This window comes from Pan troglodytes, chromosome 9, assembly GCF_028858775.2.
Source record: "Pan troglodytes isolate AG18354 chromosome 9, NHGRI_mPanTro3-v2.0_pri, whole genome shotgun sequence".
Lineage (NCBI taxonomy): Eukaryota > Metazoa > Chordata > Mammalia > Primates > Hominidae > Pan > Pan troglodytes.
This window is the reverse complement of record NC_072407.2, coordinates 62,970,855-62,998,244: the sequence shown is the minus strand read 5'-3', so window position 1 is coordinate 62,998,244 and position 27,390 is coordinate 62,970,855. Positions and strand designations below refer to the sequence as shown.

The following is a 27,390-nucleotide window of genomic DNA, read 5'->3' as shown; positions in this document are numbered from 1 at the left end:
CAAGATCTTTCACAGAGCAACTGTTTTTAATTCTAAGTCCAACTTATTGATTTTTTTCCTTTTGTGAATTGTATTTTTGGTGTCTTGTTTAAAAACTCTTCACCTAACTCTAGGTCACAAAGATTTTCCTCCTCCTACACCTGGGAATACTGAACACACTCCACATTGCTCCCCCTCCTCTGTGTGGGAGAACTGTGTCAGAGTTAGAGCTGGGGACTGGGAAGAAGTTGGACCTACAAGAATTCCATGGCCGAGGCACCGATTTAGAACCGGTTTTTCAACAGTGAGCATGCATCAGGAACCATGGAACCAAAATGCACCCTGCACTTTGCCAAGGTTAAAAGATACTGAGAGCCAAAGGAAAATTATTTATGAATGAAAAAAAGACATCAATAGCAAACAAAAATGAAGCTTAGGCGTGAAGAGGAGAGGAAATGCTTGTTCATTTCAGTCTGGCAACAAGGCTAGGGTCATGGTCATGGAAGTTTCAGGGAGAAGGAAAGATACTGCTACAGCGTATCCCCTTGTCATTGAGACAGGCATCCCATGTCATCTGTCTCCGTGCAAATCAGCTATTTCTTGGTACGAGGGTTCGGGGGTACATTGCTGGTGTGGATAATAGCATTGACACAACTGGTGGTAGCTTTGGCAGGGGCAGTGGTAGTGTTAACAGGGCCAGTTGTCACATTGACAGGGCCAATGTTAGCATTGACAGGACCAGTGGTAACATTGACAGGGCTGGTGGTGGTGTTGACAGGGCTGGTGGTGGTGTTGACAGGGTGAATGGTAGTATTGACAGGACCATTGGTGGCACTGACAGGGCCGGTGGTAGCATTGACAGGACCAGTGGTAGCGTTGACAGGGCTGGTGGTGGTATTGGCTGGGTTGAAACTGAATATGGTTGGAATCACTGCCACATTCTGAAAGACAAAGGACATGTGGTTGTCATCTTCCTCTGTAGTAAACAACAACAATGGCCATAAATTTTTTCTTCCTCCTGTTTCCATACCCTTAGGTAGACCCTCTCTCCCTGATGCTGGGCTTGGTCATGTCACTTTCTTTGGCCAAGGGGGCAACAGTAAGTGTGATCTGTACAGTGTCTGCCCATTGGAGCTTGCTTTCTCTTATTGCTCTTTGGAACACTGAACATAAAGACTGGTCTGCCTGCTGGATAATGCAAGACAAGTGGCCCAGTTGTCCCTGTTGATTGCCAGCTTGCAAAGAGCCAGACACCCATGTGGGACTGCCCAATATTATCCAGCCACCAGGCAACTCACCAACTGACTGCAGACTCATGGCAAGCCCAGCAGAGGTCAGAAGAACTGCCCAGCAGACCCAGGGAATCAGGAGCTAAATAAGTGGTTGTTGAGTAAGCTATTAAGTTTTGGGTTTGTTTGATATGGGGCAAAAGCTAATTGATGTAGAAATTGGTAGCTAGAAGTAAGATAACAATAATCCAACACATGCATTGGGTTTGGGACTAGGTGGCAGGTGGGGCTGGAGAAGCTGTGAGTAAGTCTCTAGCAAAGGCTGGAAAAGTGGTGATCTCACTGCTGAAGGAATCTGGAAAAGGGGAGAGGAAACTGCCACAGCAGACTGGAGAAATGATTTCCCATGTTATGTAGTGGTGGAGTGCTGTTGTACTTCAGAAGACAAAAATATGCATCTAATAACTTTTGGATTTGGCTAAGGAGATCATCAGGCAGAATAATGAAAATGTCATTTGGGTGCTTCTGGTTGCATATGGTAAAGTGCTGTGAGAAAGTGAGAGGATAAAGAAGGAATGATTTAGTTTGCAAGTGGTATTTAGAGGCAAAGAAGAGAGCCCAGGACTTAATGAGTTAGAAAACAAGATTGTCTCTAATTTCCAAGGTCCTCAATGGATAAATAACATTCAAAGTAAAACTAGGCCTAAGAACAAAGATCAAACAAGGATGTGTCTATACAGCCCTTTGTTAAGACCTTTGAAAGGCTTAATCAGTGCTTATTAGACCCTTTCAGCTAGACAGAAATGCTTCTAAGAATCTAAAGGTATTGGTCTCACAGAAGCCTAATTCCAAAATAGACATTGGTAGATTTAGAGCAAGAGGGTGTCTAGAACACAGTCTTAGGTGTGGCTCTTATCAGATGGTGAAAGCCATAATCTGATACATAAAACACCCTTGGAGTTTTTAAGGGAATTGTATTAGTAACAGGATTACCAACTTGGACCAAATCTGACTGAAATTGCTCAAACTGCAAAAAGACCTTTGGGGCTCACTCTTAATATGGGAAGCAGATTGAGAAAGCAAGGTGGAAAATACAGGCCTTTTCTTATGAAAAAAGAAAACATGTTTCTGAGGGTAGAACCAAGAGTCCAGAGGGTGGAGTCAAGGTCCTGGAAAACAATGAATTAGAAAGCTCCTCTCAGGAAGCAATAGAAAACAATGGCATGGGCAGAGTCTTCCAGAGAGTCAAATTGACTCCTAATCAACAATGTGCACATGTACCCTAAAACTTAAAGTATAATAATAAAAGAAAAAAAATAAAAAAAAAAAAGAAACATTCTCTGCCCCCAGGGTAGGACAATATGTGCCTCATAGGATTTCAGAATTATTATGGAGCAGTGACAATCTTGTGCTTCTGTTCTTTCCTTTATTGAATGGGGAAATAACAGAATTCTATTTATCCTATTTTTCTCTCACTAAAGTATGTTGGATATATGGGGACAGAACTTGCTTTTAGTTCATGGTTTCTGGATCAAGAAGAGCAATACACCCAAATCCTCAGTCACATCTAGATCTGATTTGGATCCTAGCCTTCAAGCCTGATGCCATGATTAGATGGGACATTTGGGCATCCAAAATATGGGTTGAGCATACTTTGCATCTTGGACAGCTGTGAGTAATTTGTGGCCAGAGGAAAGAGTGTTGTAGACTGCAATACTGGTTACAAATCCTTATATTCATTAACCTTTGCTGGGTGACTTTGTAGCTCCTCTTATCAAGAGGTAGAGCTGTTGCTCCACTCGTAGAATCTGGGTTCGGCCATGTGACTGACTGTGACCAGTGGGACATTAGCAAATGTGATGCAAGCAGGGACTTAAAGTGCTTGCCTGTGGGAGCTTGCTGTATCTTGCTACTCTTGGAACCCAGCTCCCCACGAAGAAGCTCAGGTGAGCATACTGGAGGATGAGATAACATGTGGAGCAGAGGTGAGCTATTTCACAAAGATCCCTGGAGACCAACCATCCCCAAGCTAAGACACAAGGGTGAGTTCATCTGAGGCCAACCGAAGAGCTACCCACTGATCATAGCCCAAGCTGATGATGCACAGAATAAAGAGCTAAATAACCGGAAGTCACTAAGTTCTGGGATAGGTAGCTATGCAGCAAAACTTAACTGATATACCCTCTCTCAGGACTCATTTCTCCAGATCTCTGGTTACCTCTTGCTATAGCCCACACCCAACTCCAGAGCATGATCTGATTCCTGGAACAGAGTCCAATGCTTACCTCAAATTGTCTGCAGCAGGTAGCCTGGCACCCAAAATGTGAGACCACACAAGTGAGGATGAACTCCAGGAGGGCAAAGGGGAGAAGACCGCCAGAAACCGCCTTTGAATATGTCTAAAGGCAAAGAGAAATGGAAGGCATTTAGTCCTTCAGGTTGATGGCCTAGGTGACAGTCCACATTTGGAGTGCCACACACCTCACCTGGAAGGCCTGAGACCCTCTGCATGTGGCCCTTTGGAGCAGATGCTTGGGTCACCCATTTTATATGCCCTTGCCTTACCCTCTTAGTCACTGGCCTGACTTCCAAATGCCAGCACCTGCATTCCTTTGCCTCAGGGCTCTCTCTGGCCTCTGAAGCCTACTTTGCTGTTTGCACAGGCTCAAAGTTCCAGGAAATGAGTGCCTCTTGAGAACAGCCCTCTCTCCATGACTGTCAGGGTCTGGTGTATAAATACCCCAGCTCTCTTACCTCTTAGGTTGGTGTTTGCTTCCTCTCCCAGATAAACTACTTGTCTCAAATTCTGCTCCTGGGAGGAACCCAAACTGAGACATTTCAACAAGTGCACTGGCTAGGAAACCCTGTATGAGGGTCTGCGCTCCTTGCCTGAGGCCAGGGGATAGACACCAGCTAGGTCAGGGTCATTAGCTCTGTCTGGCTCCTGGCTTTCTCAGCCCTCTTCCAATATCCCTGCCTCATACTGCCCTTGACAGGTTGGGATGGGACCTCAGAGCTTCAAGGGATTCTGTCAAGACAGAAACTAAGGCAGGATTGAAGGGGCCCCAGAGAGCTCAGTGTGCTCTGGGCCTGGTCCCTGCCCACAGTAGAGTGGAAGGGATCACTGAGCTCCTCTCATCCCTACACACTCTTTCTCTGGAGCAGAGGGTGGGGATCCCAGGGCTTGGAATGCCTGTTGGAATCCAGTGCCGTTGTGCTACACTGCACTAGTATGCTCCTTGATGACAGAGGTCCTGATTGCCAAATGACCACCTTTAGGATTTGTAGCTGTTGTGCTCTTGGTTCCGCATGACCACAATCCACTCCCTTGTTGGGACATCCTGTTGCATCCTGTTGGACTCCAGAGGCCAGCACCTTGCTGCCACATCCCCTAGATACCAAGTTACACCCTGTGCATCAGGCTTCTTCCTGGGGCCTTCAGGGAGCTCTCCCCTTAGGGACTGCCCTCACCCCTGTAGACACGTCTGGTTTAAGACCCTGTGTCCTGCCAGCCTTCCCTTGCCCACTTGGTTAGTCCCGAGAGAGCATCAGATTGCAGCCAACTGTGGAGCTAGCTACTCTCGATCTTGTTCTTCAGGCCTCCTCAAGTACTGTGTCAATGTTACTGATGTCCTTGCATGCCTGCTGCCTGATTTTCATTTGCATGGTGTCACTTGAGGGCTTCCTTTGGCCACAAGAAACTCCTTTGCCCATGAGCATGGCAGACTGGAAGCACTAGGGAATTGATGCCCCTCAGGAGCAGTTTTTGATCAATGATTGAGGGGAGTTGGTGGATAAATACACCCTCACTCCAGGACAGGGTGTAGCTAAGGCACATATCATTCCCTGGCTACCAGGGCCCCTGCAGGTCCACCTCCAGGGGTCCTTGCCGGATAATACGTTTATAGTGCAGCTTCCTCTCCTTGTTTGTCTTACTTCTTCCCTCCTCTAGTGATGTTTCCTAGAATAACCTCTGAAATACACGACTTGCACCTGAATCCTTCTCTTTGCATCTGCATCTGGAGGTCCCCGCACCAAAGACCAGAACTAGCATCAGCACCTCCTGTTTGTGTGAAAGGCTATCCCTCGAGAGACCCCTAGGGGCAGGTGATCTTGTGAGTCTGAGTGTGGCAGCCGCCTAGGCCGCTTACCTGGTCACCTGCTACCTCCAAATAGAGAATAGGATAGGTACAAGGAGAGGTCAAGTGGCTATACCTCTCTGAGTCTCAGTGTCCTCACTGTGAAATGGAGTTTATCATGGCCACCTCAGAGGGCACAGGGTTTTGGTGATGGTTAAATAGCTTATGGATGTAGTGGTTGTCATACTAGGATGGAATTCTGAGGCAATTCCATTCTGCTCTGGAGGCAACCTCAGAAGCCCTCCTGGTCCTTTGGCAGCACGGGGCCCTGGCAGTCAGATGCTCACCGTCACATAGTAAAGGCTCAGATCTGTAATGATAATGAAGATCCCGGCAAAGGCGAAGAGTGCGCTGATGATGTTGAAGCTGATGCTGCTGTTCACCTGCAGGAGAGGAGGGAGAGGAGAGAGGGAGCCGAGTCTGAAGAGTCTGAAGCCTGGCTTGTGGGGGACTCTTGGGAAGTCGGAGAAGAGAGAAGGCAGGGCAGAAAAGACACGGCCAGGCAGGGTGGAGAAGCATTTATTTTAGCGATAATGAGGTGAGAAAAATCATTGCTTTTTTTTTTTAACTTTTATTTTAAGTTCATGGGTACAAGTCCAGGTTTGTTTCATGGGTAAACTTGTGGCATGGGGGTTTGTTGTAGAGATTATTTCATCACCCAGGTATTAAGTCTAATACCTGTTAGTTGTTTTACCTGATCCTTTCTTTCCTCCAAACCTCCACCCAAAATCATTCGTTAATCAATGTGCAGCATCCTTCTATGGCAGGGACTGGATTTGTTTGGGAAAATTTCTTTCGAAGCAGCAGAGAGTAGGCAATGAGATTCAGAAAGAGATAAGGCAAAGATGCAGAACTACTCTGCAGAAGAAGTGAGCAGAGATCCCAAGCTTGAATTGAGGGAAGGGAGTCGGGGAGACTTGGTCCCTGTGGTGGAAGGCTGGGGCCAGCATCCTGGCAGGATTGGCTGGGGAAGGTTTTCAGAACCGGAAATTCTCATATTCAACTTTGAGGGGTCTGCTGCTCAGTGCTGAGAGGCTGAAGTCCTCTAATTATTCATTATCCATCCCCTACTCAAGCTGCTTCCCTTTAAGAGGGTTATGGGGATGAAGAGAGAAAGGTGAAAGAGAAAGGGACCGTGTTCTACATTTGGGCTGAGGCCAGGACAGCTGTAAGATGTATAAAGTAGAAACAGAAGTTGAGATTTCAATAGAAAGTCAGATGTCAGAGCAAGAGAGGACTAGGAGACCCCCACGAGTCAGCAGACACCTTAGGGAGAGCATTTGACTTCCCAGGGGATATGGAACTTCCCAGTCCTGTTGGGATATGAACAGGTGGTGCGAGCTTGGTTGATACTGGGGTGTCTGGAGGACTCTGCTCTTCCTAAAGGGGGTGAAGCAAGGCAGACTGTGGGGCCACAGGAGTTTGCCTTGTAGACTGGAGATTGGTAATTGGGAAACCCTCTGTTAGACACCCAGCCCCTAGCTGACCTACTGCTTTCCCATCAAAAGGCAGAAGAAAGATGACAAGCCATGCAGAGAAAGTGGAGAGGGGAAGGAGGACCTAAGAAGGAAGGAGATGAGAGAAGGGCCATTGTGGAGCTCTAAATTTATCCCTAAGCTTCTTAGAGGCTGCAACAAAAATCAAAACATGACCAGATACTTTGCTGGATGCTGAGACAGAGAATAAATACCCCAAAGGTGCAAGGGAATTCTGGGCCCTGTGCTCTTGGTTGGGACTTTAAATTGTTCAAGGCAGGTATTGCTCTCACTTTTCTAGGTCTACACAAAGAGGATCGTAGAAAACATCTTAAAGAGATGGCCGAGATGCACACACATTTTCATTTGGCTCAGGCCTGGCTTTCTGCTTAATTCAGAGCACCCATAAGGCACTGCGTGTAAATACTCATGAGTTTCCCAAAGAGCTAAGTTTTTGAATAGTAAAGTGCAATAGTTAAAAAAGAACAGCTTTGGAATCAGAGGGCTCTGGGGTCAAATCCCAGCTCTGCCATGTACTCACTGTGTGATCTTAGGCAAGCCATCTGACCTCTCTGCTCCTCAATTTTCTCCTCTGAAAAATGGGGATAATACAGCTTCACAGAGTGATGGGGATTGACTGGAATAAGGTATGGAAATGCACTGTACCCAGGGTCAGGGCCAGGCCACACCACTACTGTGAGTCTCCTTTTTTCATGTTTGGTAGAGAGTCAAATTCTAACATTCAAGGATCATCAAAGACAGCACTGTGACTTACCACACAAGGACTGGGGTCCTTTGCAGCCCATACTGAGAGGGATCCAGATACAATATACTACGCAGACAAAAAAAAAAAAAAAAGAATGACCAGTTGTGCAGCATGTTAAAAAGACAGCTGTCCACTCAGAGATGCATTTCTCAATCTTTATGTTCTATGCACCTTATTTCACAAAATGTGCAAATCTGTTTATTTCCTCCCAACATTTTTACTATCCCAATGGTTAGGCACCAAATATACTAAATACGATGATACTCAAACTCCTGTGGGTCTAGGCTAACACCTTCCTTTCCCCTAAAAACCTGAATTTTGTCCCAGGATGCTGTAAATCTCATTATTATTATGTTTTGACTGATTCTCCTTGAGTCCACTGTCTGGACATATCATCGCCAAAATGCATTAATTGCTCATTTGGCCTCACGCTGCCCTATCCTCAACTGTGATCTTGGAAAACCAGGGGCTCAGTAGTGTGGTGGGTGGAGCCTTGGGGCTGGGAGATAGGCGACCTGGGCTGTGGCCTCATCTGCTGTGGTCCTGGACCCAGCTAGAGGGTCCTCTTTAGCACTTGATGCTGCTGAGCAGGTGATGGAAACATGAACATCAGAAGCAGTAAGAGCTCTGTTCAGTTATGAGAGCCCTGAACTGAGGGGGCCTGGGCTCAGGACGTTCCTCCAGCACTTTCTGGCTATGAGGATGTGGTGGTGTCATCCTCATAGCCAGAAAGTGCTAGAGGAAGATCTTGAGCTTCAGTCTCCTCATCTGGCAAATGGGCATACATGATGATTCCAGCCCTCTCTATCTGCAAGTGGGTCATGTAGTTCAAGTGAGAGAACAAGGGTAGGATTATTGATGGGGGAGAATAGGGGCACTCAGGGGTTTTGCTAGCTCTCTTGAAGCTACCCCTCAAAGGAACTCACTTCTTCCCAAACAAAATGGCCAGTGGGGGAAAAGAGCCAGCTGCATGCAGATACAGGATTATTCCATGTATATGCGTTTGTAAACAAGCAAAGCCAAGCCACTCGTTGCTTAGGCATATAGGTAAATATGATCGGACCATAAAGAAAAGCAAGGGAGGCTGGACGTGCTAGCTCACGCCTGTAATCCCAGCACTTTGGGAGGCCGAGGTGGGTGGATTATGAGACTAGGAGTTTGAGACCAGCCTGGCTAACATGGTGAAACCCTGTCTCTACTGAAAATACAAAAATTAGCTGGGAGTGGTGGTGCACGCCTGTAATCCCAGTTACTCAGGAGGCTGAGGCAGGACAATCGCTTGAACCTAGGAGGCAGAGGTTGAAGTGAGCCAAGATTGTGCCACTGTGTCTCAGCCTGGGTGACAGAGTGACTCCGTCTCAAAAAAAAAAAAAAAAAAAAAAGCAAGGGAATGAAAAACATTAAATCGGCCAGCCGCCGTGGCTCACGCTTGTAATCCCAGCACTTTGGGAGGCTGAGGCGGGTGGATCACAAGGTCAGGAGATCGAGACCACGGTGAAACCCTGTCTCTACTAAAAATACAAAAAAAAAAAAAAAAAAAAAAAAAATTAGCCGGGCACGGTGGCAGGCGCCTGTAGTCCCAGCTACTCTGGAGGCTGAGGCAGGAGAATGGCGTGAACCCGGGAGGCGGAGCTTGCAGTGAGCCGAGATGGCGCCACTACACTTCAGCCTGGGCGACAGAGCGAGACTCTGTCTCAAAAAAAAAAAAAGAAAAGAAAAACATTAAATTGAAAATAGTGGTTACCTCTCGGGGCATAGAGGGGATACTTATAGGGATTTAAAAATTTAAAAACCACGGATGATGCTTTGTTTTTTAAGTTAGGTGGTGGACACGTAGGTGTTCATTTTTTAAAACTTTAATTTAATTTATTGTTTTTAATCGTGGTAAAATACACACAACTTAAAACATACCATTCAAACCCCTTCAAGTGTTTGGTTTACTAGCACCAAGAAAATTCATATTGTTAGGCTGGGTGGGATGGCTCATGCCTGTAATCCCAGCGCTTTAGGAAGCCAAGGCGGGCAGATCACCTGAGGTCAGGAGTTTGAGACCAGGCTGGCCAACATGGCGAAACCCCGTCTCTACTAAAAATACAAAAAATTAGCCGGGCATGGTGGCACATGCCTGTAATCCCAGCTACTCGGGAGGCCAACACAGGAGAATTTCTTGAACCCAGGAGGCAGAGGTTACAGTGAGCTGAGATGGCACTACTGCACTCCAGCCTGGGCAATAGAGCGAGACTCCACCTCAAAAAAAAAAAAAAAAGAAAAGAAAAGAAAATTCATATTGTTGTGCAACCAGCCACCCCAAGATCTCCTTTTATCATCCCAAATTGAAACTCAGTCCCCATAAAACACTAACTCCCCATTACCCTCTTACCCCAGCCCCTGGCAATCACCATGCTGCTTTTTCTATCTTTATGAATTTGACTACCCTAGGGACCTCATCTAAGTGGAATTGTACATGTGGGTGTTCAATTTATTAATATTATTTAAGCTCTGCAAGATGAAATATACTGAATGGCCTGCTGGTAAATGATTAACATCTGCCTTATGAGGTGGCAGCACTGCAGGGAAGGGCCCTGATTTGGAGCACGTGTTGATTTCCATGTCATATGTATACCCAACATGGCCAACTTGTTGCTACCAAATGGTTTGACAATCATTTTACATAATTCCTGGAAATTTTGCAGTCGGCTCCCATAACTGGTATGGTAGGTAGATGCTGTCTATAGCACACAACTTTACGTACTCTGAGTTACATATCAGGTATTTCTTTTTTTTTCTTTGAGACAGGCTCTCACTCTGTTACCCAGGCTGGAGTGCAGTGGTGCGATCATGGCTCACTGAAGCCTCCACCTCCTGGGCTCAGGTGATCCTTCCACCTCAGCATCCCAAGTAGCTGGGACTACAAGTGCACACCACCACACCCAGCTAATTTTTTGTATTTTTGTAGAGATGGCGGGTGGGGGGAGGTCTTGCCATGTTGCCCAGGCTGGTCTCAAACTCCTGACCCCAAGTGATTCACCTACCTCGGCCTCCCAAAGTGCTGGGATTACCTGCGTGAGCCACCCTGCCTGGCCTTATCAGATAAATATCTCATAAAAGAGAACCCAGAGAGGGTGGAAGAGGTAAAGAACATGATAATGAGTGTTTGTACCCAATAGTTCCCTAGAGGCTGGGTGGGGGGTATGGGAGATGGGGAGGGTGGTGGTGGGAGGGAGTGTTGCTGGGGCAGGGAGTTGATATAACCCTTTGCTGTATCTGCAAGTTGGAGGCTGGCTCTAGTCTACAGAGTCATATTACTGGGAATGGGATTCCATGCTCCTTCTTCCTCCACTTCCTTCTTGTCCCAGTCTGGTGACCTAGGAAGGAGACCATATGGCCTTGTACTCACGGATAATCCTCCCCAGAGCGGGTACCCTGACAACCAGGTCACAAAAGGATAGTAATACAGCACAGGGTTAATTGCAGAGAAAATGTGCGTCAGGCCGATGAGGATCTGGATGGCCTGCAGGGAGAACAAGTCACTGTGAGAGAGCAGAACTGGGGGCCTGTGGGCTGTGGAGCTGTGCTTTGCACCCTGGCTGTGCCCCAGAATCACCCCAGGGGTAATTGGTGTTGGGGGCTCATCCCAGACCAAATGGATACAAATCTCTGAGGGTAGGGTCCATGCCTGGGTGTTTTTTTAAACACTTCACAGGTGATGCGAATTTGCACTCAGGCTGAGAATCACAGGCATAAAGGAAAGGTAAGACAGCCTATAACAGAGCAAGAAATGTGTTCCCTTTAGACTGAGCCCACAAGTGTGCAGAGACACGGGCCGAGCCCGAGTTGTGGCTGAAAACCACCTGGCTCCTGTCCTGGCTGCAGCACTGGCCGGCTGTGTGGTCTCCAGCAAATATCCTCTCTGCCTCAGGGTTTCCTTATTTGCAGGGAAACCAAAAATGTCAAATCCTAGAAAACGTAGCATTCCTACACGTGATGTTAACATTGTTCTCAGATAGTTGTTGGCCGAAATTCATGTGATGAATCTGATTTTTCCAAAATAGATGATTCTGATGATTCAGACCATTCGATGTTAGTTCTGTTTAGAAATAACTCAAAGAAAGGTCTTTATATTTTATTTTCACTCTGAAGATCAGCCAGATTTGCTTCAGCCTCAAGAGCATGTTTGAGAGGCTACATATTTGCAAGATAGGGGTAACAGTATCCAGCTTGCAGGGCTGCGGTAGAGATTAAAAGTGCCTATGAAACTTGTAGCCCAGTTCCTAGCATGCAGTAGGTGTTTCTTTTTTTTTTTTTTTTTTTTTTTTTTGAGACAGAGTCTTGCCCTGTCGCCCAGGCTGGAGTGCAATGGCGTGATCTTGGCTCACTGCAAGCTGTGCCTCCCAGGTTCACGCGATTCTCCTGCCTCAGCCTCCCGAGTAGCTGGGAATACATGTGCCCGCCACGCAGCCAGGCTAATTTTCTTTTTGTATTTTTAGTAGAGATGGGGTTTACCATGTTAGCCAGGATGGTCTCGATCTCCTGACCTCGTGATCCGCCCGCCTCGGCCTCTCAAAGTGCTGGGATTACAGGGGTGAGCCACCACGCCAGGCCTGAATGCAGTAAGTATTTCAATGCCCTCTGCTGACTCCATTCATCTTCCCAGTACCGATATTCTCTTTGTGGCCTCCTCTATGACGTCCCCACAGTTCCCCTTGGCAATGTACACAAGGGGAGATCCTCTGTCCCCTGCAAGTCCTGTGTTCCTCCCCTTCCTCCCTGCTTTTCCTCCACTGTTGCCACTGTCTGAAATCTGCTTGCTTTACTCTCCTCCTACTGAAATCCTGTCCTTCCCTTAAGGACCAGAGAGATTCTTTTCCTGAGCCCCCATCCAGGATGAATCCCCTCTCATGTGGGGCTCCTACAGCATTTACCACTGGCTTCTCTGGGCCTCAGTTTCCTCAGGGATCAAATGACTAGCCTAGGGCAGCTGCTTTCTGTCTTCCTGGTCCATGAGTCTATGAGTTGGTGACAGACCTGGGTTTCATATGAATATCCCTTCCTAAGGCGACATGCTTGGCTCTGTCTACAGGCCCACTTTATCAGTATATTAATGAACCCCGTTCCCATTTAGAAAAAAAATAGTGCCGCTCGCTGCCAGCACTCATTTAATTTTATATAAACACACTCTTGAGGCTGAAGCAAATCTGGCTGATTTTCATTGTGAAAATAAATGATAAAAACGGTTTTTTGAGTGATTTCTAAACAGAACTAACATTAGAATTGTTTACTTCGGGAACACTGGATTCATCAAATGAATCTTCGGCCAACAACTGTTGGAGAACAATGTTAACACCATGCGTAGAAATGCTACATTTTCTAGGATTTGACATTTTTAGTAATCGAGAATTACTGTATTTTGTAAATGGGAATACTACTACTAAAAACAGAATGCTATAAATAGAATGATGTCTCTTGCTTCCAAGGTCAATATGCTAGAGCAAGGCGAAAGTTATAATAAAAGGGAGATATTGGCAAAGTTATCTCGGGCTAAATACTGCAGCTGCAAGTGCTGCTGGCGAATATTCTTGGGGCAATCGGGAAAAGGGCTAAGAGGCACTCATAGTTTCCTTCCCAAAACAAAATTGTAATTGATTAAAGATAGTCTGCAGTTTTGGCTTTTTGGCTTTTCATTTTGTTTGGCCAGGTTCCCCAGATATTTACTCTGACTTAATTCTGTTTTGACAAATTTTGAAATCCTTCCAAAATATCTTAGAATAATTGCGAGCCAAAGTTAACAAACCTTTACCCAGTATTAATTAATAATAATGAGTCATTGTAATACAAGATGATAATTACTACGCAATATCATAGACCAGCTTTACCTTTTGGAGGATTTCCGCACACATTTATAATCTCTCTCGATGCTTGTGACCAGGATTTCCCTCTTTTTTTTTTTTTTTTTTTTTTAAAGACTGAGTCTAGCTCTGTCGCCCAGGCTGGAGTGCAGTGGCGCTATCTTGGCTCACTGCAAGCTCTGCCTCCTGGGTTCACGCCATTCTCCTGCCTCAGCCTCCAGAGTAGCTGAGACTACAGGCACCCGCCACCACACCTGGCTAATTTTTTGTATTTTTGGTAGAGACAGGGTTTCCCCATGTTAGCCAGGATGGTCTCGATCTCCTGACCTTGTGATCTGCCTGCCTTGGCCTCCCAAAGTGCTGGGATTACAGGCGTGAGCCACCATGTCTGGCCTGACCAGGATTTCTATTCCTGATTGCTGTTTTATAGAATTTAGTTCAGGATTTGATTTTGATTTGTTTGGGAGGCAAACAACGCCTTGTTCCTGGCACAATCTACTTGTCTACCCAGGATTAAATAAGGAGGAATGGGTCCCCTTCCTGCACCTGTCCTTGTCTTCCTGCCTCCAGGAGGCAGTTTGTAACTTCTCAAAGAAGCCAGACAATTTGCACTTTGGGCAGCCACGATAACTTATGCATGTCTCATGGCAATTGCCAGAAGATATTGTAATTATGACAGCTGCCATGAACAAAGACCCTCCTTCGTCTTCATGGATGATGTTTTGGTTATCTCTGAGTCTCCAGCTCCTTGCAGGGCACGTGCAGTGTTGAATGGATGAGTGCATAGAGTATGGGCATCTGTGACATGCCAGTCTCCATACTAAGAGTTGGCCAGGCATCCAGATCCAGCCAGGCATCTGGCTTCTGCCTCAAAAACAGAATTGAATTGAGCTTTGGAAGGTGCTAAATGAAACTGGAGGAGGCAAGAAAGAGGCAGAGGCCCCCTTGATTGAAGAGGAAATCACAAAACCTTGGAGCTGGAAGGAATTTAAGAAAGCTGAATCTTCTTATTCTAAAGATGAGGAAATGGAGGCCCAGAGCGAGGAAGAGATGTCTGCAAGGCCACTCAGCAAATCTAGCTGGCCTGAGACCTGGATTGCCTGACTCCCTGCTCAGTGGTCTTTTTAGTGGAACTATTGCTGACCCATGCCCCTGATAGATAGCTGGGTAAGGTGGGGAAGTTCACTGATTATTCAAACCATTATCCCCCAAACCATGGGTCTCCTTGGGGAGTGGAAGGAAGACAATGGAGAGGGGCCAGCATCTGGGTGATTGTACTGGGTCCAGCCTCCAGAAACTGCCCCCCACACCCACTCCATCTCCCCTTTACCCTCTCAACACATTCCCTTCCTCATCCCAGAGCACTAGACGAGGGCTTATGAAGTGACCCAAATCAGAGAGAAGGAGAAATCACACTCACCCCTAATGTTCTGACCTCCTCATTTATGAATTTCTTGAGATTAAATGAAGTAAATGATGCAAATGACGTGTCCCACTGGGATGAGTTTGAGGTGTGTGTCAGCCCAGGGTTAGCATTCAGAGGATTCTGAAGGTCTCCAGGCCATGTCTGGAGATTCGTGGTTCCCTGTGTGTATTGGATCACTCCAGGCACCATCTGCAAACTGGCTGTTCCCACTGGATACTGTCGCTGATACCCAATGGGTTGACTCTGTACACCTGCTGCTGAGTTCTGGTTCACCACGAGTAGATTCTGTAAGTTTGCTCTTCCTGTATCACACTGGATTACTTTTGGTGAGATTGGGTAAGTGGTCACCTCTGAAGGCTGCAGATGATTTCCAGAGGCCACAGGGTTGCTGGGCTGGATGACGTGAACATTATCTGGGGCAATAATGCCAGGTACACTGTTGGCTCCAATCACCTGTTCGGTCATGGTGTACAACTGCTGCAAAACACATAAGAAGGTGCATTTCCCTCTTCTGACAAAATGAATAATGCATCTTATCTCATTCTTATCTTTAGTTTCATCTTCATTAAAATAAGGATCACCTAGCATGGTACCAGACAAAATAAACTTCTTGCCTTTCTTGGCAAGAACACACTGTTTTCCTTTTACGGATTTGGATTTGCAAGACTAGGGTTTCCCGAGGCTACTTAGCTTCTTGTAGACCTTTTGTTCACAGTCTGGATGGTGGCTTTGCTTAGCCCCCTGCAGTTGGCATTTTAATCTGCATGCCTTGAGTTTGTTGAGTGGGCACAGGCTACCTCCCCATCTTGCCCCCTGCCCTGGCAAAGCTGATTGATCTGGGGTGAACAACTGACCCCAAATGCTCTGGTAACTTCTTTCTCCTGGGAATTTGGAACTGGACCCAAGGACTACTGTGGGATGGGAGGCTAGGCAGAGTTGGAGGGGTCACATGTACGTTGTGTGCAGGGGGAGCAGAGAACACCAGTTAGTAGAGTGAAGAGAATAAAGCTGAGAAGCATTGGGGGAGGGAGAGATAAAAGAAGAGGAGAGAAGGAGAGAGAGAGGGAAAGGAGAAGGGGGAAGGAGAGAAAGAGAGAGCGAGAGGGAAGGAGAAAGAAGACACATAGACACAGACAGACAGACACACACACACACAGAGAAAGAGGGAAGGAGGGAGGAAGACACAGACACAGACAGACAGACACACACTCACACACACAGAGAGAGGGAAGGAGGGAGGAAGACAGATACACAGACACACACACACACATACACACACACAGACAGAGAGAGGGAAGGAGGGAGGAAGACAGATAACACAGACATAGACACAGACACACAGACACACACACAGATACACACGCACACACATACATACACACATACACACAGATACTACCTTGGTCCTTGATGTCCTTTTGACTCTTGGTTCTAGTTTCTTATTTGCCCCAGCTGTACTTCTGTCCTTGAAGTCTATAACTAGTTAACTCATTTATGGGTTTAATTTAATTAAGGCATTTTGTGTATGATTTTTCAACATTAATTGGTTTCAGAGCAAAAAAACAGACTGTCTTTCCCAGGCTTCTTGGGTGCCCTTGACATCCAGGAGGAACCATGGACCAAGTGGCCTGGGAATGATCATCCCTTTCAATCTCTTCATGGGTCTTGTCCATGTTGGTGTTGGGATTGCGACCATGTAGAAATTTTGTTGCATTTTCCTTGTGTTTAAACCATTATGGTCCAGGGTCCTAGAGATTATGACAGTGATCAAACCCTTAATAGCCTGCAGTTTCTACTGAATCTTGAGCATTAGAAAAAGTTGAGAAGGGAATCACTTGGGGGGAGACCTGGGATATTGTCCCGATTTGATGAGGACTGATAAGCTGGACTTAGAGAATTGCTTAATTTTTTGATGCTGGTGAGCAAGTGTGCAATGGGAGGAGGTAGGCATGTAGCCCTCAGAACATTAAAGATATTATTAGATGCGAAGATATCCCATTCAGATGAGAGATAATGTTACTAGTGTACTTTACTTGTTAATTGTTGTGGCTGGTGGGCTTATCCCTTTACTTAAATTATACAGTCCTTACTGGCAAGACACCAAATCCTATGGCACAAAATAACGTGTGCAGGACCCCAGAAGTATGTTCTCAGGAGGCTTTCTGTCCTCACTAAATCACAAGTACAAATTGATCCCCCTGTCCCAGCTGCATCCTGAGTGAGAGAAACACTCCAAATTGTCAATGGACATTTTGAGTTTGGTGCTAGCTGATGAATTGGCATTATTTAATATTAATCGTCTATAAAGTAAACTCGAAAGCAAGACAGTATCAGGGTTAAGAGCTCAGACAGCCCTAAGTCCACTTCTCAGTTCCTTCATTTATTAGTTGTACGACCTTGAGCAAGTTGCATACGCTGTCAGTTTCTTATCTATAAAAGGTGCATAATAGTGGCACTTTCTCCAAAGGGTGTTTTGAAGATTGAGAAAACTGCCAGCATAGAACCTGGCACAGAGGGAACAGTTAACATTTGTTCTTTGTTGAAAGGTAGAGACCACCCATAAGAGAAGGGCCATTGTTTAGCAAAGTCTTGGAACCAACCCAAATGCCCCTCAACAATAGACTGGATAAAGAAAACGTGGCACATATACACCATGGAATACTATGCAGCCATAGAAAAGAATGAGTTCATGTCCTTTGCAGGGACGTGGATGAAGCTGGAAACCATCATTCTCAGCAAACTAACACAGGAACAGAAAACCAAACATAAGTGGGAGTTAAACAATGAGAACACATGGACACAGGGAGGGGAACATTACACACTGGGGCCTGTCAGAGGGTAGGGGGGCAAGGGGAGGGAGAGCATTAGGACAAATACCTAATGCATGTGGGGCTTAAAACCTAGATGACGGGTTGATAGATGCAGCAAACCACCATAGCACATGTATACCTATGTAACAAGCCTGCACGTTCTGCACATGTATCCCAGAACTTAGAGTAAAAATAAAATAAATAAAATAAAATAAAATAAAATAAAATAAAATAAAATAAAATAAAATAAAAGTGTTACCCCAATCTTAAAAAAGAGAGGGGCCATTGTTGTGAATATTTTTCCTAATTGACCCCAAACTATTAGATTTAGTATTAATAGCAGAGGATCTCAAAGTATGGTCTCTGGACTAGCAGTATCAGTATCACCGGGAACTTGTCGGAAAGTCAAATTCTTGGTCCCCTCCCCAGAGCTACTAGAAAGTCCAGGGGCAAGGATCAGCCATCTGTGTTTCAACACACCCTCCAGGTGAATCTCATGCTGCTGAAGTTTGAGAACCACTTTCATGCAGAAATGCCCTACACTTCTCCTTTGTGGTTTCACTTCTTTTTCCTTGGATCCCAACAGTTCAAAATATTGGTTATATAAAGCTTCAGAAAATTCCCAGCTTTTTCCTTATTTTAAAATCTAGCTGGTCTCTGAGGCCCCTTTCCATGCTACTCTTCCATAGGAAAAACAACTGTCACTGGTCTGACACCTGATGGCTAAGGCACTCACCCCTGTCTTCTCACTCATTTTGATCCGACCCGCCTCTTTGCAAAGTAGGGAGACCAAGGCTCTGAAAGTGGAATAACTTGTCTACAATTATGCAACCCACAGGAATAGATCTGAGACTCAAATTTATTTTTTTCTGACTGCTATTTGCATTTCACTATGTTTTCATTTCCCAGAAGAAATGTTCTACCAGTGACATATGGATGGTGGAATGTTCAGCTGCATAAATGGAGGCTGTGCAGGCAGTGTGAGCCACTTCTGCATTAGACCTTGACATTCCTTGCTTTCTTGAAGAATAACAGATTTCCCAGGAGGGTGGTTTAGAATAACAACTACAGCATCCTTGGATGTTGATGCCTCATAACCCTGTAGATATAAGGCAGTTCCCCCAGCAATATATTATTGTTATGACCATTTTTCGGACAAACTCTCTGAGGCTCAGAGAGGTTAAGTGCCTTGACCATAGTCACACAGCTAGGAAATGCTGAAGTTGAGATTTGAAATACAAGAATTGATAGTCTGCCTGCCTTCAATTTTCATAATGAATACTGTGCTAAATGTTATACTCTGCTTCATGATATTAAAAAATTAATCATTTCTCTCTTCCTTTTTTTCAGAGGACTCCTTCTTTAATGTGTGAAAAACAATACAGCCGTAGACCTGACAATTGGCACAAACAGTTGGGTCCTATGAGGGATGTTCCTGGGACCCCTGAGATTCTACCTCCCGTCAGGAAAATGTCAGGAACAAAGAGAGTGGTTCCGCCTGTAATCCCAGCACTTTGGGAGGCCAAGGCGGGCAGATCACGAGGTCAGGAGATCGAGACCATCCTGGTTAACACGGTGAAACCCTGTCTCTACTAAAAAATACAAAAAATTAGCCGGGCGTGGTGGCGGGCGCCTGTAGTCCCAGCTACTCTGGAGGCTGAGGCAGGAGAATGGCCTGAAACCGGGAGGCGGAACTTGCAGTGAGCCGAGATCGCGCCACTGCACTCCAGCCTGGGTGACAGAGCGAGACTCCGTCTCAAAAAGAAGAAGAAGAAAAAAAAGAGTGGTTCCATCAGAAGCCATTCCACCAGTTCTAGATTGAGGTCCTAAGTAGACCTGATCACAGTGTGCCTACAGCTGGGCTTAGGGAGCAAGGCAGCCAGAAAATGCCTAGCAGAGTCTCCAGCCTTCTATCTTAAGATTGCTGTGTCCATGCAGAGACAGGAGCTCAATTTGAGAACCTGTTGTGACTCTTCAGTTACTTCCCAGCCTCCCAGCACCTCCAAGGATGGGTGGCTGCACGCCTGTCTTGCTGGAGGGCACTACCCTATGTCTGAACCCCTGATTCCTTGTGGTTCTCAAGAGACACTTCCGAGGGACTGCCTAGGTCCACGTCTCTGCTGGTGCTATCTAGGCCCTGTCAGAGTCTTGCGGAAGAATTCACAGAAGTCTTACCTTGTGCTCCTGGGAAGTCTTTGGATGCTCTTTCTTCAGGCTCTGTGGGTTTCTGCAGCCTGATCTAGAAATTCTGGTGCTAGCTGATGGATTGGCACTATTTAATGTTAATCATCTAGAAAATAAACTCAAATTAGGTTTCTCTTTCAAGCTCCAAAGTCCTCTTTGCAGTTTCATTTGGAGTCAATACGTCTATTCTCTGGCATCCACGCTGAGTTTATTTGCCCCTCAGAGTATTTATGGCCTTGGCTAAAGTAGGATTCCATGGGATCTCCTTCCAAAGTTTCTCTTTGAGAAAGTGAGAAATCCAGAAGTGGGTCAAGATTTTCTGAGCCAATAGATTTCCCTTATAAGCAATTAGTGAGCATTTATTGAGTGTCTGGTGTGTGCTAGGTGGTATGCTAGGATACGAGGTGCTCTAGAATTTGCAAGGAGTTGACGAGACAGAATATAACCACTGTTGGGATAATTCTAGTGCAAGTGTGTATAGGAACAAACAAATATTCAGTCAGACCATCAGGGATGACGTGGCTGGGAGATGTGTCAAAGGGATGGGCTGGTCCTAGGAGGTTTGTCGAGTGGCTGGACATGGAATTGGACATCTAACTCAAGTTGGACATTGAAAGAAAGATTGGATCAAAGCTGCACTGAAGGCACAGTGTATTCCAGAAGAGTGTGAACCAGAGGTGTGGGAGCATGTCCAGATTCACCCCATCCTCCAACGCTCATCCTGAAGCCTCTTCCTCCACAAAGCCTTCCCTGAACTTTACAGTCAAACTAAATCTCTTTGGAACCCACATGCCCCAAATGTGAGCTGCCTGTGATGTTTGTGTGTGTGTGTGTCTCCAATTTTTCCAGCCTTATAGAATCACCCTTTCCTTTAGTTTACATGAACTGGCTAAAGCCGCCATCCTATATATAGTGGCTCCATTCCCAATAAGTTGGAGGATTTCTTCATGTAGATTACGCTTTACATAGTCAATTTCCTTGCTCAATTTCCTATACACTCCTGATCTCCCTCACATCTCCCCTTTCACGGCTGTTTGTCCACCCCACATGAACTCAGTCCTGGAACACATCTCTTGCTGTGGGTTGAAATGGAACCCTCCAAAAAGATATACTGAAGTCTTAACCCCTCATCTAGTATCTCAGAATGTGACTTTATTTGGGGATAGTTTCATGGCAAAAGTAATTAGGTTAAAAGGGGCCCTAATTTACTATGACTGGTGTTTTTGTAAAAAGGGGATATTGCACAGACTTGCACACAGACAGAAGCCTGCATGAACATGAAGGCAGACTCTGGGGTGATGCATCTATAGGCCAAGGAGTGGCCAAGATGCCCACGGACCACCAGAAGCCTGCAGGGAGGCCTGCAATGGAGTCCTTCACAGCCCCAGAAGGAGCCCACCCTGCTGACACCTTGATCTCAGACTTGCAGTCTCCAGGTCTGTGAGACGATACGTTGAATTAACAAGCCACCCAGTTTGTAGTCCTTTGTTATGGCAGCACTAGAAAACTCTCCCTTCCTTGATTTTCCTACAGCTTTACTCACACAAAGTGGTTCTGTGTAGCAGAATTTTACTAAAGTGTAGGGGGTGGGAAAGAGGCCAATGCCCCAAAACAGAGCAATGAACTAAACATCAAGTGCTGGATGTCTCTGATCTTAGTCCCTTGCTCATTCCTGTCACAGAGAACTTCAGCTGGGCCCTTTCTTCTTCAGGACCCTGGCCTTCCTCCATGCTTCTAGGCCCCATCCTCTTCCTCTCCGCTCTTTCCTTTTCTTCCCATCCTAGAGCCTCGTCCTCCGGCCCCTGCAGAGCTGCCCTCAGAATTTCCAGATGCTCCCTGCAATATTGTGCAGAACAATTCTCTGTTTTACCCTCCCCAACCTGGTCATTCCTTGGAATGGGAGGAGGGCTTCATTTCCCATACCCCAAAAGAGCCAAAAACAGTTATTTCCTAAGGAAACCTGCTGCCACTTGAAAAAAATAAGTGCTTTGTCCCTTGACAGCATCCTACTCCAAACTCTCATAGCTTTTTTTTTTTTTAGAAGGAGCTTCATTCGCCCTCATTCACCCTCATGTCACCCAGGCTGGAGTGCTGTGGCACAATCTCGGTTCACTGCAACCTCCACCTTCTGGGTTCAAACGATTCTCCTGCCTGAGCCTCCCAGGTAGCTGGGATTACAGGTTAGCTGGGATTACAGGTGGCTGCCACCACACCAGACCCATTTTTGTACTTTTGGTAGAGACCAGGTTTCACCATGTTGGCCAGGCTGACCTAAGACTATTCACCTGCCTTGGACTCCCAAAGTGCTGGGATTACAGGCTCCCATAGCGTTTTGTCGGAACCTCTCCTGCATCCTTTCCCCACTGTTATCTGAGTATGTGTGTATCCTTCCTTATGAGCTTCTGAGCTCCTAAGGGGTGGGATGTGGTTCTTACCTGCAGAGGCAGGTGCTTGGCATTTGATGAATGAGTGAATGGATGCCTGAATTTGGTGAGTTCAAGGCAGGAGCCAAACTCCTGTTGACAGAGAGGCTGGACAACTGGGATTTGGACATTGTGGGAAGAGGGATTGAAGGGCAGCTGAACAGGGTCTTGAATGCCGTGGTCAGGAATTTATTCTGTGGATGCTAGGAACCCTTGCAGGGCTTTGAGGAGGAGAACAACAGCATAAACTCTGGTCTCAGGACCCACACTCTTTGGTCTCAGGAGTCCTTTGCATTTTTAAAAGTTATTAAGTACTCTCGAAGAACACTTGTTTATGTGGGTTAAATTTGTTGATATTTATACCATATTAGAAATTAAAATGGAGATACTTAAAAATAATTTACTAATCTATTTTAAAATAAAATATTTATTACATATTAACATAAATAAATATTTTTAAATAAAAAATAATTCTGTTTTCCAAAATGAAAAAAAATTAGTGAGAAGAGTGGTATTGTTTTATAGGTTCATAGGAGAGGAGAAATACCTTTTCTTCAACCATCACTACATTTATGGCCAAGGGCCTTTTGACAAAAGACAGATTAACAAGAGAAAAGCATACACATTTATTTAATATAAGTTTTGCTTGATGTGATGGTCTTCATAAGGAAATAAAGACCTGAAGAAACAGATAAACTTGTGTACTTTTTATGCTAGGTTTGATGAGGACGTGAATAATTGTGAAGTATGATTAAATAAAAAACCATGACTTAATGGTAATAAACTGGGATGAAATTAGCAAGGCCTATTTGTTTAATATCATTTTGTAACCACATTTATTCAGAGATAAGGATGTTCCTTTCCTCTCGGTGTAGGGAGGGCACTTTTCTTTTCTACTTTTTTTTTTTTTTTGTCTTTGAGCTCCCATTCTGTCATCTAGGCTGTAGTGTAGTGATACAATCATAGCTCACTGCAGCCTCGAACTCCTGGCCTCAGGTGATCCTCCTGCCTCAGCCTCCCAAAGGGTTGGGAGGGTACCTTTCGAATTAGGGTCTTATGAGTTGCTTCAGGGAAGAAGTGGTAGGGAAAGGTGATCATGACTTTCCTGTTTCTGCTGTTTTCACCGTTGCTAGGACACTACATTTTGTGGCTGTGTGACCTGAACCATATCAGGTATGTATACCTCTTTCCTGTTTGGATTACTGGAAGAGAGCTAGATTTTCACATCTGCTTATATATTGTCTGTTTTGATATGTTGTTTTGGTTGAAGTATATGAAGAAAATCAGATCGGTAGTTAGAAAAGTGAGTATTTTAATAGCCTTTTCAGATAATTACTGGTAGTCTTCTTTCTTAGCCCTCAACATTATTGCCACTTTGGGCTAGACAATTCTTTGATGAAGGGGCTGTCCTGTGCATTGTAGGATGTTCAGCATTATCCTTGGCTTCTACCCACTAAATGCCAGTAGCACCCTTTCCCTCAACTCCAGTTGTGGCAACAAAAAATACATCCAGACGTTACCAAATTCACCTCTTCCCGCTTCTTAAGAACCCCTGATACACCAAACTCAAGTGTTAGTTCCCGAAAGGTTACTTGTGGTGTGGAATCTGAAGCTGTTTCAATAAGCTTTTTGTACTCTGTGCTATAGACTGAACGTTTTTGTCATCCTAAAATTCCTATTTTAAAACCTAGTCCTCAATGTAATGATATTTGGAGGTGGGTTTTTTGGGAGGTGATTAGGTCATGAGGGGCTCATGAATAAGATTAGTGGCTTTATATAATAAAAGACTCCAGAGAGCTCCCTTGGCCCCTCTGCCATGTGAGGACTTAGTGAGAGCACTGTTATCTATGAACCAGGAAGCAGCCCCTCACCAGACACCAAATCTGCTGGTACTTTGGTCTTGGGCTTCCCAGCCTCCAGAACTGTGAGAGATACATTTTGCAGTGGCAAAAGAGCATGGGATTTGGAGTGAGGAGACATGAATTAAGACCCAGCTCTATCATTTACTAGCAGTGCAGACTTGGGCAAATTACTTAACCTCTCTGAGCCCCAGATTTTTCATATTTCTCTTTCCTAATGCATAGATAATGCCACTCTGTATTTTTGCAATACAAAATGAGATCATGCAGCTGAAAGGTGTTAAAGCAAACTAAATATGGCCTGAGAAGGACTCTGTACTTCTATATTTGAGTCCTTGTGGATGAACTGTAACCTAGCTTAATAGTCAGACAAAATCAAAAACCTAACTTAATAGTATGCATCAGTAACAATAGCTGAGCATTGGCCAATCCCAGCGGCCATACTTCAACCATTCATAGACCACTGACTATTCAAGCTGCCTTCAACTAAGGCAAATGCGGAGCTATAACCAATCTCACTGTTTCTGTACCTAACTTCCAATTCCAGTACATCATGTTTCCTTTTTGTGTATAAATTTGTTCTGAACACGAGGCACTCATGGAGTCTCTGAGAATCTGCTGTGATTCTGGGGGCTGCCCGATTTGTGAATTGTTCATTGCTCAGTTAAACTCCTTTAAATTTAATTCGGCTGAAGTTTTTCTTTTATCAAAGGGCATTGAACAGAATAAGTTGTCAGACATTAAAGACTCAATAAATGTTAATTACTTCCATTTTCATAAGATTGTGTTCATTTGACAGACATTTATTGAGCACTACCAGCCCCGTGGCCAGCACGCTGGCAGTGTTCAGTAGTGGAGGTGGGGAGTGCTCAGTTGCCTGATGCTTCTGGCAGTCTGTGGATTGGCCCACTGGGTTGTCCTTTATGGAATTTTATTACCTTCTTACCTGGGTGAAGTCGAATGTTGCTGCTTCTGCCTTTATTGCCCTCTGTATCTATATAGTTTGTATTGACTCCTGGTTGTTGATTTAACTTTATGAGACATAAAAAGTGTACCTGATACTAGCCTTGCTGGGGTGAGAAGGGGGAGAAGGTTGATCAAAGGGAACATGGGGGACGTAACCTACCAGAGACTGTCAGCAAGTGGTTGGGCTGAGACAGAGTCTTATCTAATACTCTGATTCCGCAAGTCTAAAGGTGAAGGGTCTTCTTTTTTTTTTTAATCTTCCACATGAAAACTTGACGTAATTCATTCCGTTTTGACATAGTTCATTCTTAAGAAGAGCCTCTCAGTACAATTGTCTACAGATGGCATGGGCTGCCTCTGTAAACACCATCATAACGTACGCCATCACATTAGAAGGTACTCAAAATGAGAAAAACAGTCATTTGAGAAGATGCTGTGGAGCAGTGGTTCTCAAACCTGAGAGTGGGCATCAGAATCACCCAGCAGGCTTGTTCAAAAACAGATTGCTGGATCCTGTCCCCAGAGTGCTAATTCAGTAAGTCTGGGATGGGGCCAAAGCCCATAAAACCTCTGGACTCAGCCATGTGGGACTACCCACCTCTGGGTAGGGGCTACCCGCTTTGGGGCCCTTCTCCACTAAGAGCTGTTTTATTGCTCAGTAAAACTCTTCTCTGCCTTGCTCACTCTCTGGTTGTCCATGTAACCTCATTCTTCCTGGACACAGGACAAAAACCCAGCACCCGTGGAATGGCAGCTGTGAAAGGAGCTGTAACATTGTATCCCTCCTGCCTTCTACTGACGCTGGGCAGCTGCTCTGCATCATGGGAAGCAGGGCAGGGCCAGGCCAGCCCAGGAACTGTGGGCTGGAGCAGGGCAGCAGGACCAAACAAGCTGTAAAACAACCAAGCTGAAACACGTTTCTGGCCAGATTGCCGAGCTATGGGTGGTGACATGCTCTCGTTTGCCGGACTATGAGAGAAGAGCTGTGACTCTTCTGGGAGCCCAGATCTTGGTACTCCCTGAGCCAGAGCTGTGACATGCTGTAACACCCATTTGGGGCTCTGCAGTTGCTGGCGTCTCTAAGTGTTCAGGCACCATGTGTTCCCCTTGTCCAAATGCCAGTGCTCAAGGTGGAAGCCACTTAAGGCATGCCTTGTCCAGCCATAGCCTTGCACAGAGCTTGTGCCTGTGCTGGCCCCTGGAGCTGCCTGTCCCACCACAGCAGCCAGCACAGGTGTACCATGGCCAGACCCCACTCTCGCTCGCTTGCTCACACACCCCTTTCTGCTCCATGCCTAACTTGCCCATGGTGGGTGTGAGATCCGGGCTGGTAGCATGAGCTGAGCACAGCCTGCTGGGCCAAGTGGGAGGAGCCAGCTCAGCAGCCATGAGCAAAACTCTAGCAGAGGTGCTGCTGGCTGCGGAAGTCTCTGGCTGGTGAAGTGGCACCCGAAGGATCCTGTGTCATTTCAAGCTAAGGAAGTGAAGACAGTGTTTTAATCTTAGTCACCCTGATTTTTTTTTACCACATGCTTCTCCTTCTGCAAGAAGCCCTGAACCGGCCATCTGAAGTTCTGGTTCTGGACCTGGCTATACCTCTAGCTGGGTTGATGACCTCAGGCAAATTTCCATCTCTACCTGTCTTAGTCTGTTTTACATTGCTATAACAGAATACCAGAGACTGGGTAATTCATAAAGAAAATAAATTTATTTCTCACAGTTCTGGAGGCTGGGAAGTCCAAGAGCATGGTGCCAGCATCTGCTGAGGGCCCTGATGCATCATAACATGGCTAAAGGGCAAATGAGCACATGAGGCGGAGAGAGGACAAGGACCAAAATTTATCCTTCTATCAGAAGCCCACACCTGTGATAACTAACCCACTCCCAAAATAATGGCATTACTCCATTCATGAGGGCAGAGGCCTTATGATCTAATCATCTTTTAAAGACTCCACTTTTAAATACCATTACAATGGCAATTAAATTGCAACATGAGTTTTGGAGGGGAGATTTAAACCACTGCACTGCCACAGTGCTATGGTTAAATAGTTGGGTGGGCTACAGATCTCTGAGATCTCTTCCAGGTTTTATGTTCCATTGTTATGGAGTGGATAGGGAGGGGATGGAACCCTGTGGATGGAGGGCTTGTGGGGTGGTGCAGAGAATGCATAACATTTTATGCAATGAGCTGTCACCCTAGGTTGGCAATTGGTCCCCCCAGGACAAGGGCCTAGAACACAGGACTAATATAGTAGGTGATAAGATAGGAAAGAATCTGTTCCAACAAG

General features: G+C 45.6%; 1 protein-coding gene across 1 annotated transcript; it reads right to left on the bottom strand.

The window, feature by feature from the left end:
* Positions 1 to 423: 423 nt before the first annotated feature.
* Positions 424 to 19,954, bottom strand: MS4A18 (membrane spanning 4-domains A18). Its single transcript, XM_024347543.3, has 7 exons — positions 19,846 to 19,954; positions 14,855 to 15,337; positions 10,986 to 11,099; positions 7,598 to 7,654; positions 5,635 to 5,730; positions 3,494 to 3,607; positions 424 to 920 (listed from the first exon to the last, which is right to left on the bottom strand). The coding sequence occupies exons 2-7, from the start codon at positions 15,323 to 15,325 to the stop codon at positions 573 to 575; spliced, it is 1,200 nt and encodes a 399-aa protein (XP_024203311.2). The 5' UTR covers positions 15,326 to 15,337; positions 19,846 to 19,954; the 3' UTR covers positions 424 to 572.
* Between the last annotated feature and the right edge of the window lie 7,436 nt (positions 19,955 to 27,390).

Coding starts and splice junctions, on each gene's coding strand:
- MS4A18 (XM_024347543.3), bottom strand. CDS start 15,325: ATGACCGAACAGGTGATTGGAGCCAACAGTGTACCTGGCATTATTGCC. Junction 7,655..10,985: donor CGCTCTGGGGAGGATTATCC/GTGAGTACAAGG, acceptor TTGTCTGCGTAG/TATATTGTATCTGGATCCCT. Junction 3,608..5,634: donor TGAGCCTTTACTATGTGACG/GTGAGCATCTGA, acceptor CTTTGCCTTTAG/ACATATTCAAAGGCGGTTTC.